Genomic DNA, 25,180 nt, shown 5'->3' on the forward strand with positions numbered 1-25,180 from the left:
ATTTAATCAATCTATAAAAAAAAAAAAACCCACGCAAAAGTCGCCAATATTTGTCACAGCACTTCTGATAGTCTTTTGTCACTTTTGTTTGCGCACGTCTGTCCCACAGTGTTGACATTTTAGAAAAGGGGCGGAGGCGCCGCAGTCTAGACGGTGCTGTGGTGAATTAAACATCAAGGCTCCGAAGGAACCAATTCAGCAGTTTCACCTCACAGTTGCAAAGCGGTTTCTGCAGTGAAAGATTGAGAGCGCATTACAGACAACAAACTGCTTAAACTTTGTTTGTCTTGCTTCGGAGAGGAACAAAAGTCGCAATACTGATGAATGTGAGGAGGAGGAAATGCTCCAGCTCGCAGCCAAGCACGCCTAGCAGTCATACTGAAGAATATGAGAATCAGACCAACTCGGTACAGTATTTCACCCGTGCGCTTCCTTTCGCATACAACGGCTGGCTCACAGTCACCTCCGGTGATACTAACCTGCTGCAGGGAATGGTCATGCCTGCGGGCCTGGCTCTGCCTTGTTATGAAGGTGGAGAGCTTGTAATGGTTGAGCAGGCAGATGATCACCACCACCATGACTGTCATCACCACGATGATGATGATGATCTGAACAAACTCCAGTTCAGCTGCACACAAACACAAGGAGAGAAAAAAAAACAGAAAGTAGCATTACAAACGGTGTCTTGTGGATCCCAAAACAACGGTGAAAGTTACGTACGTCTACACAATTAGGCTAGCCAAGTTAAGCTTTGGTGAATTGTCTTTGTCAAAGTTCATTTGAGATGCAGTTTGCGCTACATTGTACAGTCCAACCGCTAACAGACAAAACAATTTTCCTCTTTCCATGTACACTCTATAGTTTATGATTAATGTTATTTTAGACTCTACTGTTATTTTGTAAAAACATCAACTTGATCCCTGTAACGTGATATGAATTTAAAAACAAGTTTGGGGTAATTTATGTAGAATCCAATTGATATGTTGTTATAGTTTGTAATCAGCAGCGCAACATAAAGTGCTTAAATAGCATAATGTGAATGTAAGGGAAATCAACTGATTTCATTTGTTTTTGTGAGGTCAACATTGTGGTTAAATACAATTCCGGCTGCCTGTTTTAACGCTTCCATACCAGCAGGGGGAAGCACAAGTCAAACTCTACACCCTTGAATGTATAGCAGTGCTGGGCTACTTTGAAAGACTCAAAATTCTTTCCCATTTAAGGCCAGACTGAATATGCACAACATATAGCCCCCCTACCACGGCTGGAGAGCAAAAATAAAAAGCAAAAACGTACATACAGAATTTATTGGACCAGTACGAATGTTATTTGAATTTGATTTACAAATACAAAATGGTCACTGATGGTGTGGTGGTACACACGCCTGAGTTGTGTGAGGGCAGCGTGGGATCGGTTCCCGCTCAGTGATGGTGTCCGTCCGTGTGTATGTGTATGTGTGGGTGTGGGTGTGTGTGTGTGTGTGTGCCCTGCGACTGCCTGGCGACCAGTTCAGGGTGTAGTCTGCCTTTTGCCCATAGTCAGCTGGGATAGGCTCCCCGCGACCCTGACAGGATATGCGGTTTGGAAGATGACATGACATGACAAATACAAAATGCTTTTATTTATGAATTAACTTGTCCACATTAATAATGATTAAGTGTGAAACTGTCTGCTAACCTGCCCAGGGTGTATAACCCCGCCTCTCGCCCAAAGGCAGCTGAAATAGGCAACAGAATGATGCCTTTGTATTTGCACTGCCTCTAAATCAAATCATGCCTGAGTGAAATTTACCAAACAAGCCATGAGGGAAAAAGACTGATCTACAGCCGCTCCATGTCTGTATTCCACCAATCATATTTGTTTTTTGCAGTCTTGTCAGCTTAGTCCAAACAAGACCCAGAGTGAATAAGAAGAAAAACATGCTTAATTCTATACCATTTTCTGACGAATGTGACAGTGCCAATAAATCTTTTTCATCAGAGCAAAAAGCTAAGAGTGATATAATTCCATAAGTAACCAAGCAGTTAGTGGAAAAAATTGTGCATTCAAACACATACTGTATCCATCAACGTCAACACCTCGATAGCTCGGTCTCATGCGTGCACGCTCCTGTCGCAGAAAACTGAGGCGCATGGTCCGTGGTGTGACATCAAAGACTTAAGAGGTGCTACCAGCATGAGGGTGTGTCTTGCACAGAAACCAAAAAAACAGAAGTCAAAAAGGGCTTTCTGTAAGCCTCGCACAATGATCACTTCCTCTGTTCATCTCATGTAGAAAAAATTAAAAAAACAAAAAAAAAGGGGAAAAGAAAAACGTCTACTGTGGCAGCAGTTGAAAGCCTCATCTCAAGACATTTAGGAGGAAGGAAGTTAGAGGAGGAGTTAAGAAGAGAGGGCGGAAGGATGAGAACGTGAGAATAGCGGCAAAGCGGCAGCAGAGGGGAAAACCTATCATGCCAAAAAGCAAAGCATACACCCAGTTCTGAGGCTCCAGAACACAGTGTACGGGCACTTCTTCTGACAGTGGCCAAGAGAACGCTGTGTGCTTGCCGTCTGCATTACCAGCACCAGTCAGACGTTATCACAACAGTAATCCACTTGTCAAAACAATATCCGTCTGGTGTCTGTAGTGCCCTTATTCCTTTAGCAGTCTCAACATTTTGCATAGCAAGTCAGCCTTCTTGATCCCTTTTCTCCTGCTGTGACAAGAATGGCTACTGAGTTGATTTTCAACATGTGAAAGTAACCTTTCGCAATGAACATTGACCAACATCAAACGTCAGCCAGAGGTGGGCATTCCGTCGTCCCTGGGGCGGAACGGTCAGTCCGTCCGCGACCCATTTTGTGGACGGTCGGTCGGGGGACGGGAAATCTTTGAAAAAAGGACTGACTAAGCAATCACGGGGGTAGTTTTCGTCCATCCCTCTAATCGTCCCTAACTGGGTCAAGTACTGGCTGACGCGTTGTGTTGGGTTACATTGCCTTATTTTGCAATCATTATTTTGATTGCGAAATGAAGCAATAAAAAGTGAAAATGTGAAACAAACCCCAATAGTATTGTGTTATTACGCAATCTTAAATAGTCTCGTTATGTCCCCTGGCTTGCTGCGATCTGCGTCGTCGTCATCAGTTGTAATAGTTAAACAGTTGTAAACAATTCAATCCACTTAAAATACTCCCAGCAGGTAAGCGGAGGAGCATATAAAGAAATTAGCCTGCTATTGAGCTTGATATAATGTCATGCACGGGTGCTTTTTGGGGGGGTGGGGGCGACGGAATGTAAGGACGGAAGCGCTTTAAAAGGACTAAGATGGACAGGGTCAGAGGATGATCATTTTTATGAATAAGGATGGAGGGATGAGGACAGAGGACGGACCAGCAAAGAGGCTCAAGTGCCCAGCTCTGACGTCAAACAATGATGAACAATGAGATCAGATAATTGGTTAAATTCCAACAGCAATCCAGAAAGCAGATCCTCAGGCCTACGTAAGCATTACTACAATTTGAATTCATGCCACAATAAACAAAAGTAGTTACAGCTTAATGGTTCTTGAGAGATATGAGAGTGTCAACAAACACACGCATACGCACGCATACTCACACGCCGTCTAAAAATAGATCAGCAAACGTAAACACAAGTAATGCAGAGATAGTGATGACTTCACTTCACAAGCCTGGATGCTAACTTGACTGCAGTGTAGGACTTAGAAAGCCATGTCTTCCTTTTCATCAGGTCACCAGCAAGTTGAGATAGTACCACTGCTGGTTGTAGGCAAGTTGAACAAAATTGAATCAGAAAAAATAATAATCCACCAATCCATTTTCCATTACGCTGTGTCCTCAGGGTTTGCAGGAGAGCTCCAACCTATCCCAGCAGTGCGAGGGGCTGGGTACACCCTGGACTGTATACCAGCCAATCACAGGGCAGGATAATAATAATATAACAATAATAATAATTCAATTTGGCATCAATTCCTTCACGACGCTATTATCCAAGCAACAGTAAGCAACAGTGATAGCAAATATACCGCGACCTAGTGTCATCACTTGGACATTTTGTGAGCGAGCAAGCGAGAGCGACAGAGAGAGCGAGAGAGCGAGAGAGAGAGGGCCAACGAGAGGTCAAACAGTTCAACAGAGGAGTCAGTGTAAAGAGGTGGTCAATAAAGAGCAGTCACAGACTGTGGACCAATTCAGCCCCGCATGTTACTTCAATGAATCGGACAAAACAAACTTTGAGCAGATGGGTAGAAAAATCTTTAAAAAAAACAAAAAACATTTCATTTTCTTCTGTACGCTATTATTTTGTGTTACATATATATTAAGTAAAAGTGGTGCACTCGCACATGGCTCATTGGTGGCCCATTTAAACCAAGCAGTACGTTTTAGTAGTTGGTGTTCTACAACTATCTCTCAAATAATACACAACACCGAAATGTCACCATTTTCAATCCACTCCAATGTATTTATATAGCACATTTTCAAAACAATACAATTACAAAGTGCTGCACAGTGTATCAGGTTGTGAAATCACAACAATGAATAAATGAGAAAATAAAACAAATACATAAACAATGAAAACAAACAAGTAATAAAATAAAAAAAAAACACACAGAAGAACACACTACTCACGCGGTGTTAAAAGCTAGAGATTAAAAGTGGGTCCTAAAACGAGACTTAAAACACTCAACTGACGAGGCCGCTCTAATATGGAGGAGCAGAGCGTTCCAGAGTCTCTTGTTATTGATAACACGAGATGGTCATATCATCTCGTAAATTAGGAAGGATTTCCTCTCCCACCCCATTGGCAGGAAATATTATGTACAGTACATTTTGTAATTTGTAGATCAGGGGTGGGCAATTGCAGTCCTCGAGGGCCGGTATCCTGCATGTTTTCTATGTCTCCCTGCTGCAAAACACTTGATTCAAATGATCATATAATTAGCGAGGTCTGAAGAAGCTGGATAACGATCCTGATCTTTTGAATCAGGTGGGCTGCACAGGGTGACATATGAAACATGGAGAATACCGGCCCTCGAGGACCCGAATTGCCCACCCGTGCTGTCGATGGTTTGCAGATTGTCTAAGTCATTGGATGGTCAATGTGATTGCCCTGCATAGTGCAGAACACAATAACATGAAGTAACTGACAAATGTGACTGCAAATTCATTCCTAATGAAATGAATGGCAATTAAATACCGTGTTCTCACTCACTTCCGACTAATAAAGGCAATCTCACTCAGTTTGGGCCTGAATAGAAAATTGGGACAACAGCTGTCTACAGAGCTAAACACAAATAGCCCATTCAGTTGTCTGACCTCTTAACAAGCAATTTCACATCTGAGCTTAGACCTTGCATCTGACCTTAGTTACTGTCAAAACAAGTCTGGCTGCTTTGGTTTTACAGTTTTCCCCCTGAATCATAACACTGTTTTGTCTATGAATCAGTGAATGTATGCTGACAGTGTGCAGAGAATGGACCATTAGCCACCTGCTAATTTCAGATAATCAGACGGGCTGAATCCCGCCATTAGAGCCAAACAGTACACACGCAGGCCTGAAAGCTAATGCAGCAGTTTCAGGAATCGCGGTAACAGACGGCAAATCGGTGAAATGCAGCCCATCAGTAAACCGCAAAGCTTGACCAGTCTGCAATTGAAAACCTGAAACCTTGTTGCATTGACTGGTGATCGTGTCTTATAAACAAGGCAAAATGCAAGTCATTAACTGTGTTCCTTTAATGTTGATCATTTGTTCTGTCAACATTCTCTGTCTCCTGGTACATCCCCAAGTTAGAAAATAAGCACCTTCAAAGCTACAGCAAGCAAATCAACATGATACAATACAGTAGAATGCATCGCATTTTGAAAGACGTACTGCCAGCGCAGCATCGCTGGTCCGCCACTTCCAGGCGCGTGACCTACATTCACTTCTTCTCAACCGACCTGCTCTATAAAACATGCAGAAAGTTAACTGAGGCAGACATCAAGAAATAAAGGGTGCTTTCTTTGCTTAAACTTGGTTCTCCCGAGAGATCCAGCTAAGCTAGAGGCCTGCTGAGTTCACAGCCTGCTGCCCACCACACACACACACACACACACACACACAGCCCTGTCTGCTGCCACTGCTGTTACTATGGCAACACTTCAGCATGGTGCTGTGATCAACAAGGCCCAGAGCTGCTGGGGCACCATGGCAGCGACCTAGCTGGCATGCACACTCATGCAGTGGCACGGAGACATAGAAGATGAGAAAACAGCGGCAATGAAGAGCACCCACAATTGCAACGATTGCAACAAAGCGAATGGAAGGAAATTAATGAAAGGCAAGACAGCAAAGGTACAACCGGGTGTGCGCGCGCGCGCACGCACGCACGCACGCACGCACGCACGCACGCACGCACACACCTCTTTTGTCCCTTGGGGGAAGTTCTCTGCGAGGTCTAGACGTCTGGCATCAGTCTGGCTGAAACAGCTTCTCTTAGCCAGCGTGAGGATGATTGTGTGACACAGGCACACAGGAGAAATCAGCCCAGTCTATAAAGTCACTTCAGCCTCCCTACCTAGTTTAGTGCAGTTCAATCTGGAGTAAAAAGGGCTTGATTATGTCAAATGTGCACGGTGTGTGAGAGCTGACCAAAAATAAAATCAAAAGTATCATTGGGGAAGGAAATACAGACAGCGACAAGGGGACATAAAAAAAAAAAAGCGACTGTTAAAAGAGGCGGCGGGGGGGGGGGACAAACAGGAAAGCAGCAAGAGACTGTGTGAAACAGAAGGTGCTAGACATGGACATGAAAAAGCGACTCAGGGCATCAGAAGAAATAATTAGAGCTCTTCTTCTCTCCAGTCTGCCTCCTTTTTCGGTCTGACTCAGCTCACCACAATTAGGCACACCTTTCAAGCTACACTACATTCACTGCAATAGGCTTGGCCCATGAGAGGAATATACCGCCTCCAATGGACTTAAGCCTTGTTTAGGGACGCTTACGCTTTATTTTGCTGTTTTCGTGGGGTGCTGCCTTCAGGTTGCCCAACACACCAGTCACCTCTCCAGCTGGAGTAGCGTAACTCAAGTGTCAAAAGTATCTCTGTTCACAAGAATATACACAACTGTGGACATTTGCAAGCAGCCAAGAACATGCCAAAGTAACAGGTGGCACGCTAACGCCTTACCCGAAAGGCATTTAGCATGCATATTGAAAACAAAGGATGCGTTTAAAGACTCTGTAAAGTGATTTCAGTGATTAATTTCTAAATACATTACATTAAAATTGCTTTAAGATACAATAAGTGCTGAACACGTGCAAAGACTGAGAACAATTTAGTTGGCGCTTGTGTGATATAGCATTACTCTTTTGCACAATTTCAGGTGTTCTGTTTTAAGAGGTAAGTGCAATGCACTTGAATTTTTAAAAAAAATAAATTTAGTGTCAGTAGTACATCTGAATCACCACAAAATCAATTTTCCATATTTTGTCTGAGTACTGATTAAGTTCCCTTTTTGCTGAAGTAGGCTGATATGATGAGACCCAATGCTGAGCCGGCAATATACTTCCCTTGGCTCCAGAAAATGACTTACAGATCTGCAGCATCTCCATTTGCATCAATAGAACATGAGCAAAGAGCTTAAAAATGCAGGGCTAACATATCATGAATATTACAATATTATCTAATATTCTCCAATATTCAATGTTGCAATATTCACGAACTGCAGTAAAACAGAGGGGCGTGTTGTTAGTGTAATGTGTCCATTTTGTCAATGAGGTGACAGGCACTTGGCTGGCTCATCATTTGCCGACAAATACACACTCCTGCATAGCCAAAGCCTGTCTTCCAGGTGTGTGTGTGTGTGTGTGTGTGTGTGGGGGGGTGTGTGGGTGTGTGTGTGTGTGTGTGCGTGCCTGTGCGCATGCATGTGTACATTTATCGGAACTAGACAGACAGGATAGTGTCTAGACACCCACCTCCTCCCCCCACCTTCACTGAGTGATTGAACCAGACTAGAAGGGTCAGACTAATGTCAGGGTTAGAAGGAGTGTGTGTGTGTGTGTGTGTACGTGTTGATCAGGGTCAGCATGTGAGTGGGCGTAGTGGGGTCGTGGTTCATGCATTTCGTATGTTCAAGGGGCGGCTTGTCGCATGTTGCTTGCACCTTTCTTTCAATGAGGCTTGAGCAGGAATGCCTCTTTGACTACCGATTTGATTGCGGGGACAAATTAGGCTTTTAAAAAAATAATAATTTAAAAAGTGTGTACTGTATATCATTTGCCATTGTTGTCAAAAGGATCTATGTGTTCAAAAAAGATTTTAAAAAAAAACAAAGTGTCCACATGAAAAGCACCACTCAGAAGGCCGATGAAGCAACATCAGCTGACTTGGTCACGCATTTTGATGTCTCTGTTCCGTAATATGGCGAGATCTTAGATGAACATTTACGCGTACAATATATAATATAATATACCGACATGGGGCATGGGCGACATGAATGACTCAGGTTTTACACACGTGAGAAGAAATATAATACAACACGGATAAGGGTTTGACTGGTGTCAGTGATTCTCAATTGGCTGGTTGCGATCCACCCAGAACACAACATCAATATCAATACTTTTGGAGGGGAGGGTACACTGGCAGAAAAGAGATTTATGAGAGGAAAAAAAAGGATGGACATTGGAACACGCCTTAAAATCATGTTTCATGGTTTTATTTTGTGCAATATTCATGTGGGTGAGTATAGTATATATTTGCAGAGAGCGACGGTAAAGGTGGACAGATGTTGGAAGGCAGACAAGCAACAAAGTGTGTCTCATCTTTGATCACCAAACCGGGGAAACACTAAGGGAAAAAAAGAAGTAAAAAAATAAATAAAAAATAGGAAACATAAACAAGTGGGCTTTTGTCTGTGAGCTTTGATACAGCACCCTAGCTCCCATCCCCACATGCAGGGGAGACATGAAAGTCCCAGGGTCTGGGTTCTCTACATCAGTCGGGAGAGCAGACGCCTCCCAGATGTTGGGTGTTGTGTTCAGCAAAAGAAAAAAAAAAGCATAAAATACTGTGGAACAGGGTGCGGTCTGGGAGAAGTTTTTTTCATATTTTGTGTATGACGGGAAGAAAATTAAACACTGACATCTGGAAAATATTTTTTAGTTTCAGAGTACAATATTGAATTCGTACAGGGGTCAAGGCACATGTAGCAAAGCTTCAGCAGATGAACTATAAACATGCAATTGGGGCTGTTTAAAATGCATATAGTGTGGTAGCCAGGGTTCTAAATAAACTTTTTTTGAACCCCAGCCAATGTGGCTGGTGACTCTCTGAAGTTACCGGCCAATCAGAATTTCCACTAGCCATTTTTTTTTTTTTTTAACTTTAGTGTAGCTGTTTTTACCTACCACCCTCAAAGTATCTCTGCTCATTTCTTGCGCTGGTTGCACTCTAGGCTGTTGTGTGAAATACACCCATTGGCGTCGTGAATGGCCGCATTAAATGTCATTATGCAGCATTGCAGCAGAGTATTTATTGGAAATATAGTAGTCACTGCCAGCGATACAAATGATCGAGAACAAAAGGTTTGGGCATTGTTTGAATGTTAACGATTGTGGTTCCAAACGATTCTCGTTTACGATTCTTTTCGGGCTAATCAAACTACAGCCATTCATTTTTAGCGTCTCGCGGCACAGACTAAAATAACATTTGACATGGCCCGTGTCCTTTGCCTGCCTTGTACTTCAGTACTTACCTTCTACATTTCTCACTTTTTCTCCTCTCTCACTTTCTTGTTTTCAACCAATCAGTCATCATTCGATAATACAACACAATCTTGAAGAATCATTGACGTTTTGCTTTATTACCTAGCTGTTTTGTTTTCAACTATATAGTATATATATATATAAAAAAAACATATTACAGCTTTACATATCTTTACCAACACTGATGAATTGCTTTAGTGTTAAATAAAATGTCGAAGCAGCACTTGCCTCCTTTGATTTTGTGGCCCTTCGAAGTCTGGACACCCCTGATTTAAATAGAGATGCTAACCTTTTTTTTTTTTTTTTTTTCTTTTGTGCATTAACTCATCTGAACTTGTCTACAAATGTATTTCTATTAACCAGAGCTGGACATTTTACTAAAATTTGCCAGTCCGTTTAACGCCTTCCGCCTGCAGCCAGGGTACCCTTCCACCGTCCGTCTGCCTGCCTTTTTGTCCGGCCGGACCGAATAGCAATCGCCTATAGGCCGATCCGACTAGCATTTTAGGGCTTTGGTTAGCATTTCTGTCTACCAACTTCGACCAACGCCGTTTTAACACTAGAATTCCCAGATTCTCAAGATTTGATATGTTGTTATTCTGTTTACATAGATTAATGACATTGTTGGCATTTTGACTTTGCCCATTTCTGCTTGTCTTATTATTCTTATGCTGCCATTTTATTTGTGTAAAAAAAAAAAAAAAAAAAAAAAAAGTATTTGAGACATTAATCCCACCGGGTTTCCATAGCAACCACTTTTCAGTGGTGGCACTGATTTTTGAGAAAAGTCACCATGGTCAATCAAAAATGCACAGTAGAGGCAACATTAAATTTGTTTCAAAATATTTATGAGGCTGAGCTTAAGTATGACTGAGACAGCGAGCCCCAGGAAGACTGCTCCTTATTGTATTGTATTGTATTGTATTGAAGCTCCAACATATGCCGCGCACCCGTCTGCCTCACAGGGGGAAGGACTTTACTGTGTGGAATCTGGTGGTCCCGGGAGAGGAGCTACATTACACAATTTACATTAAAAGGTCCTCATCACAGAATTTGAATATACAAAATAGCTTTACTATCTATTCAAACAGCGAATAATAATCATTTTAGGCGGTGACGTTACTGCCAGAGCGCTGGGAGATCTAGTTAGTAGTTTTACAACTCTGGTAGTCGTACTTGTTGAAGAAAGGGGAGGTCCCTGTTTTCTTTTGAGTGGTTTAGGGTTAACGTCACATCAACAGCATGCTCCACTCAAGACTCTTCCGCAAGTTTCGGTGCCACATGATATCAAATGTGCAAGTGCCGTGTGCATATAGTCCATATGAAATGCTCAATTTTATGCCCCACTCCCTTCATATAGCATTGTGAAAACTCAGGCTTTTGATCCCTTTTAATGTTCCAAGTCTTGAGATTGAGTTTGAAGTCGATCGGATGAAACCTCGAGGACGAGGTCGCAAAAGTATGACCCCGGTAAATGACTAATATTATTGCGGTTTACGGATTCAGTTACAGTGGTTGTAAATGCTTCTTTGTGTCAGTTTGACTGTACTAATGTATATAAGTGTGTGTGTGTGTGTATGAATGTGTCCTTGATGTGCAGTCTAATCATGCTCAGCCAACAGAGCAAAACCCACCATGCTTAAGTTGCTCAATAGACTTCACCAGATAAGTAACACCTCTCCCGCTCTGTATTCCACCCATTGAGTTGAGATGCTGAAAAACCATGAAGCAATGCCTTGCAGGCAGGATTAAGCTAAAGCAAGAGTCAGTTGGAAAATAGAGGAAGGGCAAAAAGATAGAGCGAAATGGTTAAACAGTGTGACTGAGAAAAGAGGCGACATCAGCAACATTAACATGGCAAAACAAGAGAGTCGATATGCTTGTGATAAATAAATGTCTGTTTTTTCCCCCCTTAGAATACTAGGTCATGACCACAGGCTGAACTTGTTGTGATGCTGAGCAACAGCTGCTGACAAAGGAAACTATTAAAAAGAAAGCTGCAGACAAATGAGAAGAAACACGCAGAGTTGTACCTAAGACTGTGAGGTCTGTTAAACTTTGCTGACATAGGGACAGTTGTATGAAGGGCTCAAAAATAAGGGAGTACCATTAGGTATGTAAAGCTATTTACTGTAGTAACAATTGTAAAGCCTTTACTGAGAAATCTGTCGAAATTGGGGACTGTGTATTTTTAGACTTTCTGATCTGATCTGCTATATTGATTCGGCCGATATTATACATATTTTGTTGATTCTGTGAGTGGTCGTAATGTCGTAATTTGGCGTCATTGATTTTTTTTTTTTACCCATATGTAAAAAAAATCTGATTTTTTAGGACAATTTCAATGGCTCAACTCCGATTTTTTAAAAGTCCAACTGGGTTCACTTTCATATGTGGTCCAAGATCGCATGCATGTTGGATCTTTTGTCATTAAAAGCCCAATATCCTCTCCGCGCGATCGGAAGAGAGCTTGGGATGGAGACTGACAATTGCCGGTGCAATGCAAGGGCAGAGCTACAGGGTGGCCAGGGGTGGCCAAGGCCATCCCTTGTCGCTTTGTGGTCACTCCCCTGGCTACCTCCATACCTAGGGGCAAATTTTGATATACGTTATTTTTATGTCATTTTCCCACGGGTGCAGTATTCTTAGGCCCCTTGTTAATCTGAAACAAATAGTTTTTATTTATATTAACTGCATATTTAAGGAACAAATCTACAATTGATCTGAATGCAAACGCTAAAATAATGTGTTTTAAGTTCAAAACATTCAATTCTTAATTCTAAAATACGTCGGTCAAACTCATTACTTTCACATCACAGCAAGCAAATGTGGCCGAGAAGTAACTATTTTTCATATAAACCACAGTCATATGGTTTCATGAAATAAAATGCAGACACATACCAACCTTGCACACACACTAATAATACAAACAGGAACAAACCTAAGTAAAAAGCAACATTTAGAAATGTGAAAAATTAGGACATTTTTGTGTCATTGTGCTTTTTAGATATGTTTTGAATGAATGAGCTGTTGATCATAATATGCAAAATGGCGTCGGCCATCTGTGACAATTGATCACTCTGATTGGCTGTTAGTCATTGTCATGTTCATGGTCTTGTGGTATTAAAGGCTCATTCATCCACAAAAGCCTTAAAGTGACACTTGAATGATCTTAACATTGGCACTTATATAATAGGTTTCCATTTAAAAATGACATCAGTACTAAAATGCTGCCCCCAGAAGACTCTGTACTGATTTAAGGGCTTTTTTTTGTGATTAAATTTACGACAAATTGCCCGGCCCCTTTTTGGTGCTGGGCTTGTTATTTTTTCAGTCTCAGCGGTCTATGTCATGGGAGGGAGGCAAGCATGGTAATATTGCTCGCTTTGTCGTTCTGTTGTCTAAAACAGCGACCGATCGCCACCAAAATGCAAATGCACATGACTACTCTTGTCCACTTCAACCTGTGAAAGTATAAAAGTGTTCTGCACAATAGTTTGTATTTATTGACATGAAACGTGATGTCATCATGATCACCGCCACAAAATCAAAAATACTGTGGCGATCGCTTCTCCACTTACACAGGCTGAAGCGGACAAGAGCAGGAATGCGCACACGAACCCGACTGGTTATATTTCGGACATTTAGCGACGCTCAACTCTCAGGGGGCAGACGGTGACTGGCAGCGAGCAAGCAATCAAGCAAGCATGGATCTTCATTTCCCCACCCCGCTTCTCTCCCCGGCTAACAGTAGAATAACGGTACAGCTAATAGCAACAACTAGCTTCAGGCTGTTAAAACAAAAGGCGTTAGCACAACAACATTAGCTCCTTACTGTCCGCGCAGCGTGGGGAAGTGATCATGAGCCTGCGCCTTCATGTCGCGGGGTTGCCTCCCAAGCAGTCGCGTGCGTTGTCCGACACCGCTTGCAGCCGCGAGAGTGAAGCGGCGTCGAAGTGAGGTAAGACCTCATCGAACACCGGGGGTGTCTTGAACATGCGCATCCAACTCCACAGCCGAGTGTTGACGCATTGGAACGCACCATTTCGGCTGTGACGTTCCATTGGACGGCGTGTTGTCAGTCGAAAAACTGTGGCCATTCCTCATCCAAATAAATGTGCACGTCCGTGATCAGCAAATAAGCATTTATTTGTTTTTTTCTTAAGCAAAGAAGCAGTGTGCGCTCGTCCCAGCCTAAATCTATGTAGCTCTGCTGACTTCCACATTTCCTCATTTTCATATAAACCAGCCACGCAGAGGTTAACCCTTTTGATATGTTGAACTGGGCATTAGTAGGGATGTCCACAAAGATTTTGGTGCCGATTGATCGCCGTTTTTGGACGTTATAAGCAATGAAAGTACAATGATTTCCAATGGAGAGTTTGTAATCGGTCCCTCCAGTGACTCCGACAGAACAAGGATAGAACGGCAGGGGGCGCGGCCATTCTCCTCATTAACAAGAGGCGTTATTCATGGAGTCACTTAGTTCCTAATTTCTCCAAAATCTATTTTTAAAATAGAAAATGACAAGTCTTTTCATTTTCCTGATCAAAAAATATATAAAATGATCTTGTAGGTGAAAATATGCCCATCCGGCCCAACCATCCATTTAAAGTTATAAAAAACAAAACAAAAAAAAAACCTAACAAATGTCAACGACAATGCAACAGAACACAGAGAAACCAGCACGATATGATGTATGCATTGTGTTTGTCTACACACAGCTGCAGTGAGGAGGAAATGTCAACTAAGACTTTGTCGTTGGAATTCAAATAGACTAGACAATATTAGCCAAAGATGTCAGGTCAGGTTAGTTAATTTTTTTCTGCAACTTACACACAAGAAGAATTAAAACTATGAAAGTATGGATCGATGGTACAGCTTGGTTGGGTATTGATGGATCCTTTGGTCTACTATGTACAAAACTCAATTTAGATCAACCTTGTGTGCTGCTGTTTACATTCCATTTCTTTACGCCCACCCAGTGCCCATCTTCTTGTGGCTACTTTCAGTAGGATAGCATCCAAGTTCACAAAGTTGCATGTGTGTGCAATAGCTGAGAAAAACGCAGGGCTTGCATGAAGCTGTAACAATACCAAATGAATATCAATAATTGCTTCATAATCAGTCATCATTGTTTTGTAATACACTTTAACGCAAAATAAAATTGCACCTGATTAGTTGATTAATCGATGGAATAATTTGTAGAATAATCAATTTAAAAAAAATATGTGACAGCCCTAGATATAGCTATCGTCAAAGTCTTCAAGAGAGTTTGCATCATTTTGCTAAAATGCCTTGAACAATGGTTGCTAACCCAGGCTAAAGGTCTATACATACGCCATTCAGTGTCCAAACCCATTCAGTGTCCAGTGAGGATACAGTCTGTCCTCCTCAAGTGAACCTTCTGACAAATGCTCAGATGGTTAAATCTCTGTAAAAGCATCTTTGTTGTTGATATACAGGTAGTTTGTGGACAGACAACTCATAGGCTGCATTTGGCATTTAGGTGAGACAGTAATCATGAAAAGCAACACTGACTTCCATCTCTTCTCTTTTTCTCCTGTCAATTTTCTATTGTTATATTGTTTGTGCCTTCTCACTCTTCACACTCCTGCTTTCCACCCACACCACCATCTTTCTTTATGGGGAAGCATCACAGAGGGGGTTCAACTGAAGGTGAAGATTGTAGCATGGAAAAAAGCTAGTTTAAACTCAATCGGCTGATCCAGGGTGCAACCAGAACCTTAGCAAAGGCTAACACCGGGCGGTATGAGGTTGCAATAAAATCTCCAATTTCATTTTTTCCCCACTAGTTTATGTTCTTGCATTTTCTGCAGCCATTTTGAAATAATGTTCTCTTATTGAAAATATGGGAGTAAAAACGTTTTTTCAATCCAACTCATCAATTAATCAACAAAATTCAACAGATTCATCACTTGTTAAAATAATCGTCAGCTGTAACCCTAGTTTGTAAACTGCTATAAAATGACACTTGCACATGTTGCAACACATGCATATTGCACAGTAATGCATGGTGGGGGGTGGACGGTATACTTTTGAAATTGAATGAAATGTAAAATAAATGAACAGTGATGTCAAGTCCTGTAAACGTCATAACCGGACATGGATTGCATCCCCACTTTCATAGCATGGGGAAGGTTTTGAGGTTTAGGATTTGAAAAAGAAAATAAAAACAAGAAGTTATAGACTACAGTGAACTTTGATGGTTTGCAACAGGACATCTCTCAACGCAGCCTCGGTTTCGGTGATCTGCTGGGTTAATCTGTTTGACAGATGGGGCGGGTTAGCAGGAGTAAGCAGGGGCTGTGTACACTGATAGTAATGGGACAGCACAGGGTTGAGCCAGGCCGGATGCTGTGACCATGACCTATATTAATAATTCACACAGGATCATCATGCTGCTCAGAGCAGGAGTCCTAATCATAATTAGCTCGCTAGCAAGCAGCCACATCAGCGTCCAGGGGAATTCCGAGCGGGAAATGGCCGCTAAAGGATGACAAAATTGAATGTTTTTTTGAAATGAACAAAATAAGGTTAATATTACATCAGAGCAAGGACTGTTACTTCATCCCAAATGGTAAGCATAAACGGTATTTTTTTCTGTCTTTCATACATGCTTGCATATTATTTTTTCAATGATAAGAAGTAACATTATGTATCAAGGTTATTGTTGTTAACAAAAAGTAACAAAATAACTAGGGGTGTCAAAATACTGCATTAATTGCGGTCAATTAATTACAGTCAGAGTTAAAGCGGGAATTTTTTAATCACATTAATAAAAATTTTAACCTCTAACTTTATTGTTTCTGTATGATGATGAGATCCATTTTGATGCATGGGGCTTGTGCTTGAGTTGTTGGGGGAATAAAAAACAATGGTCAATGTCACACCCCGAACACTGATTGGCTGTCATTGTGTTTGGCATAACCTGATGGGCTCCTATTGTAGGTGGGAGGGCAAGTTCAGGAGCAGAGAGAAGATGTGAAAATGGAGGAGCATGTGAGAATTGTTGGTCTGAAGAATTTAAAAACCGCCCTGACGGCACTATTGGTAAAGGCAGAGTGATATGCCTTCTTTATAAGAAGGACTTTGCTTACCAAAGAAACAGTTCAAGCCTACCACATAAATGCAAAGCAACCAGCCGCGACTAAAGCTGATGATAGCAATGACGACGCTAATGTAGCGAGCCATTGCAAAGCTCTTCGCCAAACTAAACTCGAGAACAGCCTGCTTATGAGTAAGTCTGCGACCGACAGGCTGACGAATAGTCTTGCAAAGCAAATAGTGATGAAATGCAGGCCGATCAACATAGTTAAAGACAAGGGCTAACTTTAGGTGTTTCAAACAGCGTCCAATGACCTATCATACAAAACCACCGTGCAGGACTGCAGTGATGACTAAAATCAGAAAGATGTACGATGGTGAAAATAAAAGCAAGCCTGATGTTTTGGTGGGGGATTCGGACAAATTTGCTATAACCGCAGGTCACTGGACTTCAACTCGCAACCACGGTTATTTGCGGGTGACTGGACACTTTATTGATGGCGAGTGGAACTTCAACTCATTTTGCATTGATCGTCTTGAAAACAGAAACCAGGGACTTGGCTGATGAATGCGCCAAACAATTCCTAAGATCATTTTTATCGACAGTTACAAGTTTGGAGATGGTTTTGGGTAGAGCTATGAAAGTTTGATGTGTAACAGCAAACATCCATGCTCTGCTCATCACACTATAAGAAAAATAAAAAGCAGTGATTCTCAACCAGTGTGCCATCGCACATTAATTCATTCAGTACCAGACTTTTTCAGACCCTCTGTGAAATGACATATAAACACGTCATTGGGGTAGAATGAGTTAATGTGTCCTGAGACATCATCAGGTGTGTAGCAGGAAATTATCCAGTCATTTATTTGGACAAAAAAATATTTAATATCCCGCTTATTCCTCAGGACACCGGAAGTATCATTTAGATAGTTCTTACGGCGGGTTTCGTGTCACGGAGCAGTTTTAATTGAACTCCCAAACACGCTAAAGGAGGCTTGCACCTGCACGAAAATCAAGATACTGCAGTTTTTACGCCCGAGCGCATGCGCGTTGTTTACCTAAAATAGAACCGCACTGTGCAGCCTGCATGTACAAGGTAAGGCAGGAGAGGAGCAGTGTTGGTGGTTGAGAATCAAGAGGCAGGGCCAGACCAGACAACCTCTATCCCCAACCCCCCTTCCCGTCTGTTGTGTGTTAGTGTTTGTCTGTGTGTTTGTCGTTGTGTGAGTGTGAGTTGAGTGCTCCCCTCTCCCGAGCCAGACAATAGAGCAGTTCTGTGTCTGATTAGGGTCAGCTGGTGACTGCCAAAAGAAGGAGGAAGAGCAGAAGGAGTGTGTGAGTTGCTGATAAAGTAAGAACCTTTTTTGGCTTGCAGACTTGATGATATGGGAAAAAAAAAAAAACAGACATCATGATTATTTTTGATTGAGTTATTACGATGAATAAACATGATTATTCATTGACTTCCAACTTTAGTATTTAGTCATCACCCAAAACTCAACTTTAAAATACAGAGGCACATAGAAAAACAACCAGAAAATGAATTAGTAACAAGTCAAATAATTACATATAAGAGCAATACAAAACAATAAATAAAAATAAATACCTATTTTTCCGGCTGTGACCACCGTAACTTATAATGCTAATTTCTGATAGCCCGTCGTCAAGGGGGTTTCCATTGACTGCTAGAAATAAGATGATGATGTTTGGAAAAAAAGTATAGGTTGGGTTGTATTTCAATATAATAATGAACTATAGTATAGTTCTTTTAGTTGTTTTGTTTTGGGGTTAGTTTTACAGTAAACTCCACTGATGCCCACCTATATGGGGTTTTACTATATAGTTTTTACTATAGTATTTTACTATTTACTATATATTATTATACTGCGTTCAAAATTGTGAGGCGGCCGCCTCCAGCTAATTTTGTGCCCACCTCCAGCCAGAGCGATTGATACTACTCAACACAGCGTGATTGATGTCTGCGGCAGCAACGTATTTTAACTGCAGTTGCAGCCTTCGCCACTATGGAGGCACTATACCAGGCCTTGCAAATCCGCATCTCTTTTCCCGGTTTCATGCGGCTCTTAAAGCCCTTTTCGCTCTGGACTTGCAGTGCTCCGTTGTCAACCCCATTCATTGTGTATGTGGTGAGAGGCGGCACCACAGAATGGAGCATTGCCGAGCGGCGCTGCACGTACTCGGCAAATACCCTCGGATTGAAACTTAGGGCTTGTCTACACGTAGCCGGGGTTTTTTAACAACCGTATATTCCCCTCCCCCCCCGCCTGCGTTGGAATACACATTAAATAAACACATCCACACGTAACCGAAGAAATGCGTTTTCAAACGCACGCCAAGCCTCTAGGCGGCAGTAGTTAGCCAAATACTGACCATTCACTTCTACGAAACCAAAAACACGGCGCCAAACTCATTCGGGAGAACCGACAAAAGGTCAGAATTGCTTTTAAACCTTTCACAGAGAAGCAGTGGTTGGTTGCGGACAAATAAGTAAGCAAAAAGCGCATCGAGAATGGCTATAACCAACACAGCACCGCGAGCATCCGTGTTGACTCTAATGAAAACACAAGTCTCGCAAGTGACGTCAAAGCATTGTTGTCGCACGGTGACGACATAAATCTCCGGCTATACCCGTCCAGACAACAACGCGGATCAGGAGATATCCGGATATATCCACGGACGGAGTTTTGCGTTTTCACTGAAAAAACTCGATATGGGGACGATATGGCTAACCGCAGGCTTATATCCAGCGTTTTCAAAAAACCCCGGCTACGTGTAGACAGGACAATATTCTATTTGATGGTGACGCCGTCGTGACGTCGGCAAGCGTTTCCAATAGGAGAGGGGCTGGCAAGCAATTTACTGCTATTTTGGCGGCATGAGGACAATGGCGGAAGCCTTGATAAATAAAGTGCATTCACTGTATTAACACTGAAAGCTGTATCTTGTCTCCTCTTGATTTGGCTTTTTAAAATGGGCAAAGACTGGGCTTTCTTTTGTAACAATGAAACATACATTTTGTAAACCAGTGGGAAAAGCATCACTTTTTACTTTCTGGTTGGCTGCTACGTCAGCACTTCCAATTATGGGCACGCTGTTGCACATATGATAAAGTGCATGTCCGAATGTGGCGAGTGAACAGATTACATTCGGCAAGCGAGGTACCAGCTACATGCATCTCTCGCTTGCACTTTGACGCAAATGAGATGGAGGGAAAAAACGTTGAGTAGTGTTGCCTACCAAGTTCCCTTTCAAAATGGGAGGGAAAAAAATTAGAGCATAATAAAAACATGAAGTTCAACAGAGGACTTTTTGACACAGTTTTTGTTGAATATGACGGCAACCCCACTAAAGAAACAAACAACAAAAAAATGTTTTATGTGCGCCCATATGTATAATGTGACTTTGCAGTAATACTATAAAAATTGTGACTCTAGTTTTAATAAATGAATGTTTTAATGTGATAAAAGTCATTCTTATTGGTACTCTTAACTTAAAGTATGTTCGCTGCAAAAGTCAGTTGAATTTACAGAATACATGCATGTCAACCCTGCTATTGAAATTTACACAAAGACCCTAGTGTCTGAATTTCCATATTTTATTATATTTTGCCAAGAACGTTACCATGGGACGGTTATTGCAGTATATTATGTAATACGATGAAAAGAATGCATACCGATCAATTATACAACATCATCATTACTAACCATAATTGATAATAAATTAATCAAATACTTGTTATTGTAATGTATTAATTGTGTCACCCTTATAATGGTGCTGGACACGGTTGTCGCTTGAAACAAAGTAAATGAGATTTCAATGTCCCATCGTCAAGAATATCTACAATGTTGGATAAATTAGCCTTTACCGATTCTGTTTTCTACAGTAGAACGTAAGCAAGTCTTCTGATTAAATCAGATTAATCATCACTCAAAAGTCAAAACGTGAACTCACTGAGCACAATATTTTGCAAACAAAAAAATTACATCGCTAATAGATTGGATAGTTTATGCATGGACAATAGTTTTTATTTTGTGAAATGTACTTGTTGTACAAATGTCTTCTCTAATATTTTTTAAAATTCCCTTTATCCAATATTGCTGGTGAAATGATGCAAATTTCACCATTGTGAGTCTAATAAGGTTATCTTATATTATAAATAGGTATTTTGGGGCATATTCTCCTATTAGGTCATTTTAATATGCGCATAGCTTGTGCACTTTCGAGGTGCAGCGAGAGATTCTCCGCCTTCGCCCAGACTTCTGACACACTCACCAAGCGTAACGTGGCAATCCGTGTGCAACCACCAAAGAGACATGACTCAGTCAAGTCTAACGGTGGCCCTAAATTCCAGAATGTGGCATTCTCATGAGACACGTGGATGCCATAAAATTCCAGTTGGAAAAAATTTAAATGTGACATTAACTTTCACAGTGGATCCAGAAGTTATATAATAATCGTGTGCAGTGACGCACACGCTGATCAGCCCCAGGATACTTTGAAGGCGCATGTGTTTTAGCATTCTGTTTTGAAAAAGTCCATTCGGTCCTTTTTTCAGACTGTTGTGCCCATTACTGAACTCATGTTATAAAAGCAAATGAGTGTTGATCAGCCGTTGCCGAGCAGCCATCGTGTCAAGCCACACACGCGGGCAAGTCACTCCAACAGATATGGACCGGCATAGCTCAAGTAAAACCAAATAATTCAAAATCTAGCTCACGGTGCCATTATCAGGTCTTGTATCGTCTTTTGTGATCGCCACTTTCAAACTCCGCGCCCCCCATCAGCTTGTGGAAATGCTCCTTGCAGGTGGGGAAAGAAAGTCCCTTGATGCTGAATTTCTCTTTCTTCACCAATTAATACGATATGATGTCAGCGTCATGTATTATACGGCCATTGGGCAATCAGTGAGCGTATATGAGCCCCTTTGGCACGTCAGCAGAAGTCAGCCGCCCGCTCGGGCCGGTGACGGCTGCTGTCAGTCGTAAGCGAGCAGCTGAAATGACTCAAAGCGTGCAATATGATGTTTCACCTTCCCAGGGCGTTGGACTCACTACAGTCTCTGGAGTGCACAAGAGGAGAGGCACCAAAGTCTTTGGGAGAATGTGGTCCAGGCGAGGTATAAATAGGGAACGCCCTCATTTTAGGTTTGCTCCACCTCGCGCGCACATTCCATGAAGCTGCCTAACAGACACACTTAGCAAGCTGATGGGAGGCTCTGTCCAGCCAAAATGGTAGGGCTGTAACTAAGAAATAGTTTTAGAATGGATTACTTCATCAATTAATAGAATATTCTGATAAAATTGTCCTTTTCATAATAACCAATTATTGTTGTTTACTTTGTACTGTTTTACGGTTAAAAAAAAACAACAAGTAAGCAACATCACATTAAAGAGATCGATGTAGTTACCAAGCTTTGTGAAACTGCTTGTTAGTGGCTTGGTCATTGTTTTCCAAAGTAAAAGCAGAGGTTTGCAAATGTCTTCTTATGACTGCAGCAAAGATAATCGGTATGCTTTCATGAGGGACTACAGAAATCACAGAATAATTACTGTAGAGAGGCTGACATCAGAGGATTTGGACAATTTTAATATTATTAAAGGTTGATTAATTTGACAATTGATTAGTTATCAATTACTTTCACAACATAGGAACTTGCATACACACACATCGCATCGTTCGGCCTATTAATCATTTTTCTTAGATTAGAACATTCTTATGATCGTGGGAAGCCAAAATCGAAATCACGATTACATTTCAAGTACCGTATTGGCCCGAATATAAGACGGTGTTTTTTGCATTGAAATAAGACTGAAAAAGTAGGGGTGGTTTTATATTCGGGGTCTAGACATTATACCCATTCACGACGCTTGATGGCGCCAGATATCATTGAAGCGAATGCTGAACTTGACTCCCCAGGCCCACCCCTGTCACGTGAGGATGACGTGGCCCAATGTTACTTTACGGTAGTGCGCACTGGTGTCTTTATACCACCATTTGTGACAGTCTGAGGCATCTGACAACACAACGAATTACAAAACTGTGACTGAGTGGCATGATGTGTTAACGAAAGTGCTTCTGTTTCCCTTGCCAAAATAACTCCACATGAGGGTCATTCATTCCGAAATCCAGGGCATCAGCCGCAAGATACTATGAAATGTCCTGGCAGCAGACAACATAACAGCAGTACACTGTGCATACTGGAGTCAGCAGGGACTGCTTTCCGAGCCTTCTATAACTTCCAATATGAAAATAGAATCACAATGGCGTATCCGTAAAACAATCCATGGTGCCTTCTGTCTTCCATCATGGACTGCAGTCAAAGTACTGTTTTCCTCCAGAGGGAGACATCTTCGTGATGCTAAGCAGCATGCAATCTTTAGTCAATCACTGCACATACAGCATTTATATTCAGGCAATTACAAAACGGCAACAAGGGCCATTTATTGTCACAGGGGGAGCTTGTTGACTCATTCAAACATGATCGGTGTCTTCTTGCAGAAGTAAACAGCAACCTTTGGGAGAACATAAATTTGGACTGTTAAGTGGCTCCAGCTATGCTGCTTCTCGAAGACTGACGTGAACAATATCATCTGTCGATATGAATTCAAATGTGTGAATTTAGCGCAGGTCAGGATAACGTACAAAAACAAAAGCCTTAACTTGCTATCGTAAAATGACATGTACAATGAAATGACCATTTGTAGGGAATTTTGAGGGACAGATTTAGCTGCAGGAATATGAAAACATCTTTTGCTTTTCCATTTTTAAGAGCATTTAATTCTCTTCTCAAATCCCTGCAGTGTTCCTTCCTCCCCTTGACAAATGATGCTTACTCAAAATCCACAGTAAACCCTAAAAACCCAACATGCCCATACATGTCAGAAATGTACTCTACACTCGATGCACTTGTCATAAAAGAAAATCCATTACGCCATGTGAGAGCCAAAACCAGTCGGCACGTCAATACATCTACTTGATTTTTTTCCTTGCATATTTTTTTGAACTGCCAATTTGACGAGGCCAGCAACACGTGGTGTAAAAAGTATGCTCACTGTTATATTTAGCTGAATACTCGGGTGGGTTGGGGGCAAAAGATTTAAAAACAAACAAACAAACAAAAAAAGACACAAAAAAAACCTGTGCTCTTGTTTACTGTCTGCGACATGATTCTGGAGTGCCGCACTTTTCTGGAGTCATGAGACGCACAGCAGACTTTAGCATCTCAGATAGTCAAACTGTGTGCAAATAGATGTGAGTAAAGTCCCCGCTGCCATCCACTAGCTGCCCACCATCGTGCACACTTGACGGATAGCCTGTCACAAAAACACTACCACTACAAAATCTGCCCAGGTCCCAAGGGCATTTTGTGAACCAAGGGAGGAGATTTGGTGTGTGTGTGTGTGTGTGCGTGAGTGGGTGTGTGCGGGTGTGCGTTGGATGGGGGTGCAGAATCGAGACACAAAGGGAATCCAGCAGCCACAGAGGCTGGGTGCTATTGATGCTGTAATGTTTCGCAGTGTCGGTGAACCCAGGACAGGAAGGGCAGAAAAATTTCACTTTTTATTACTTTAGGACTGTCACAGCCAAACTGACCTCCTGTGCTTAACTTAACAACCGCACAGAAACAATCTGCACAGCGTCTCTGGTCATAATGGGCCACTTTGATTTAAAAGCCAACATTCTTCTCATTCTTTTTAATGCAGTCACAGAAAAGAGTGATGTTACTAAAGGAAGAATAAACATGCACACACACAAGCCGCTGTATTAATATTTTCCGATTTCATGTATGAGATGGACAAAAACGGGTGGATTTTAATGCTAAACTCACGTTCCACAAACGCAATATTACTCAGAATGCCGTGATTACACCTGTGAGTCTGCATACAACATTTTCTTGGCAAGAACATTTTGGGGTTGACTTCCCCTTCAACTCAAATCCAGTACCGAACCCCAACAACAAGCACATTTTTTAGTTTCTTGCTGAAGAAACTAAGAGCACACTCGCACCATCGACAATCCACAGCTTGCTGAAGCACCGTGCCGTTCCCAAAGACTCTTTACAATTATGACATATCAGTAGTTATTACTCATTAACGATTGAGGCAATACAGTGAACCCACGTTCTGTACCCGCATGCTCACCTATTCAGATTAAACGAAAACAAAAACACATTAAAAAAAAAAAAAAACTCTCCTTTAATGCCACACATTGGCCTCTTTCCTATGTGGATATAAATTGGCTATGTATGAGATGCGTGCGTGGAGAGTGCTTGGAAGGGAGACGTCTGTGAATTGTTTATAGATTGGAAGGGAGATGATACAATCGTCCGTGAATCT

General features: G+C 41.8%; 1 protein-coding gene across 2 annotated transcripts in view; it reads right to left on the reverse strand.

Moving 5' to 3' along the window:
- LOC147143986 (low-density lipoprotein receptor class A domain-containing protein 4-like) overlaps positions 1–25,180 on the reverse strand; it is a 185,794-nt gene that overhangs the window by 11,421 nt on the left and 149,193 nt on the right. For both annotated transcript variants that reach the window (XM_086037759.1, XM_086037761.1), the window contains one exon: positions 480–628. In XM_086037759.1, the coding sequence (XP_085893885.1) occupies positions 480–628 (149 nt within the window). The remainder of the gene's footprint in view (positions 1–479; positions 629–25,180) is intronic.

Source organism: Filicampus tigris, chromosome 8, assembly GCF_054856515.1.
Source record: "Filicampus tigris isolate MCC_2025a chromosome 8, RoL_Ftig_1.0, whole genome shotgun sequence".
NCBI lineage: Eukaryota > Metazoa > Chordata > Actinopteri > Syngnathiformes > Syngnathidae > Filicampus > Filicampus tigris.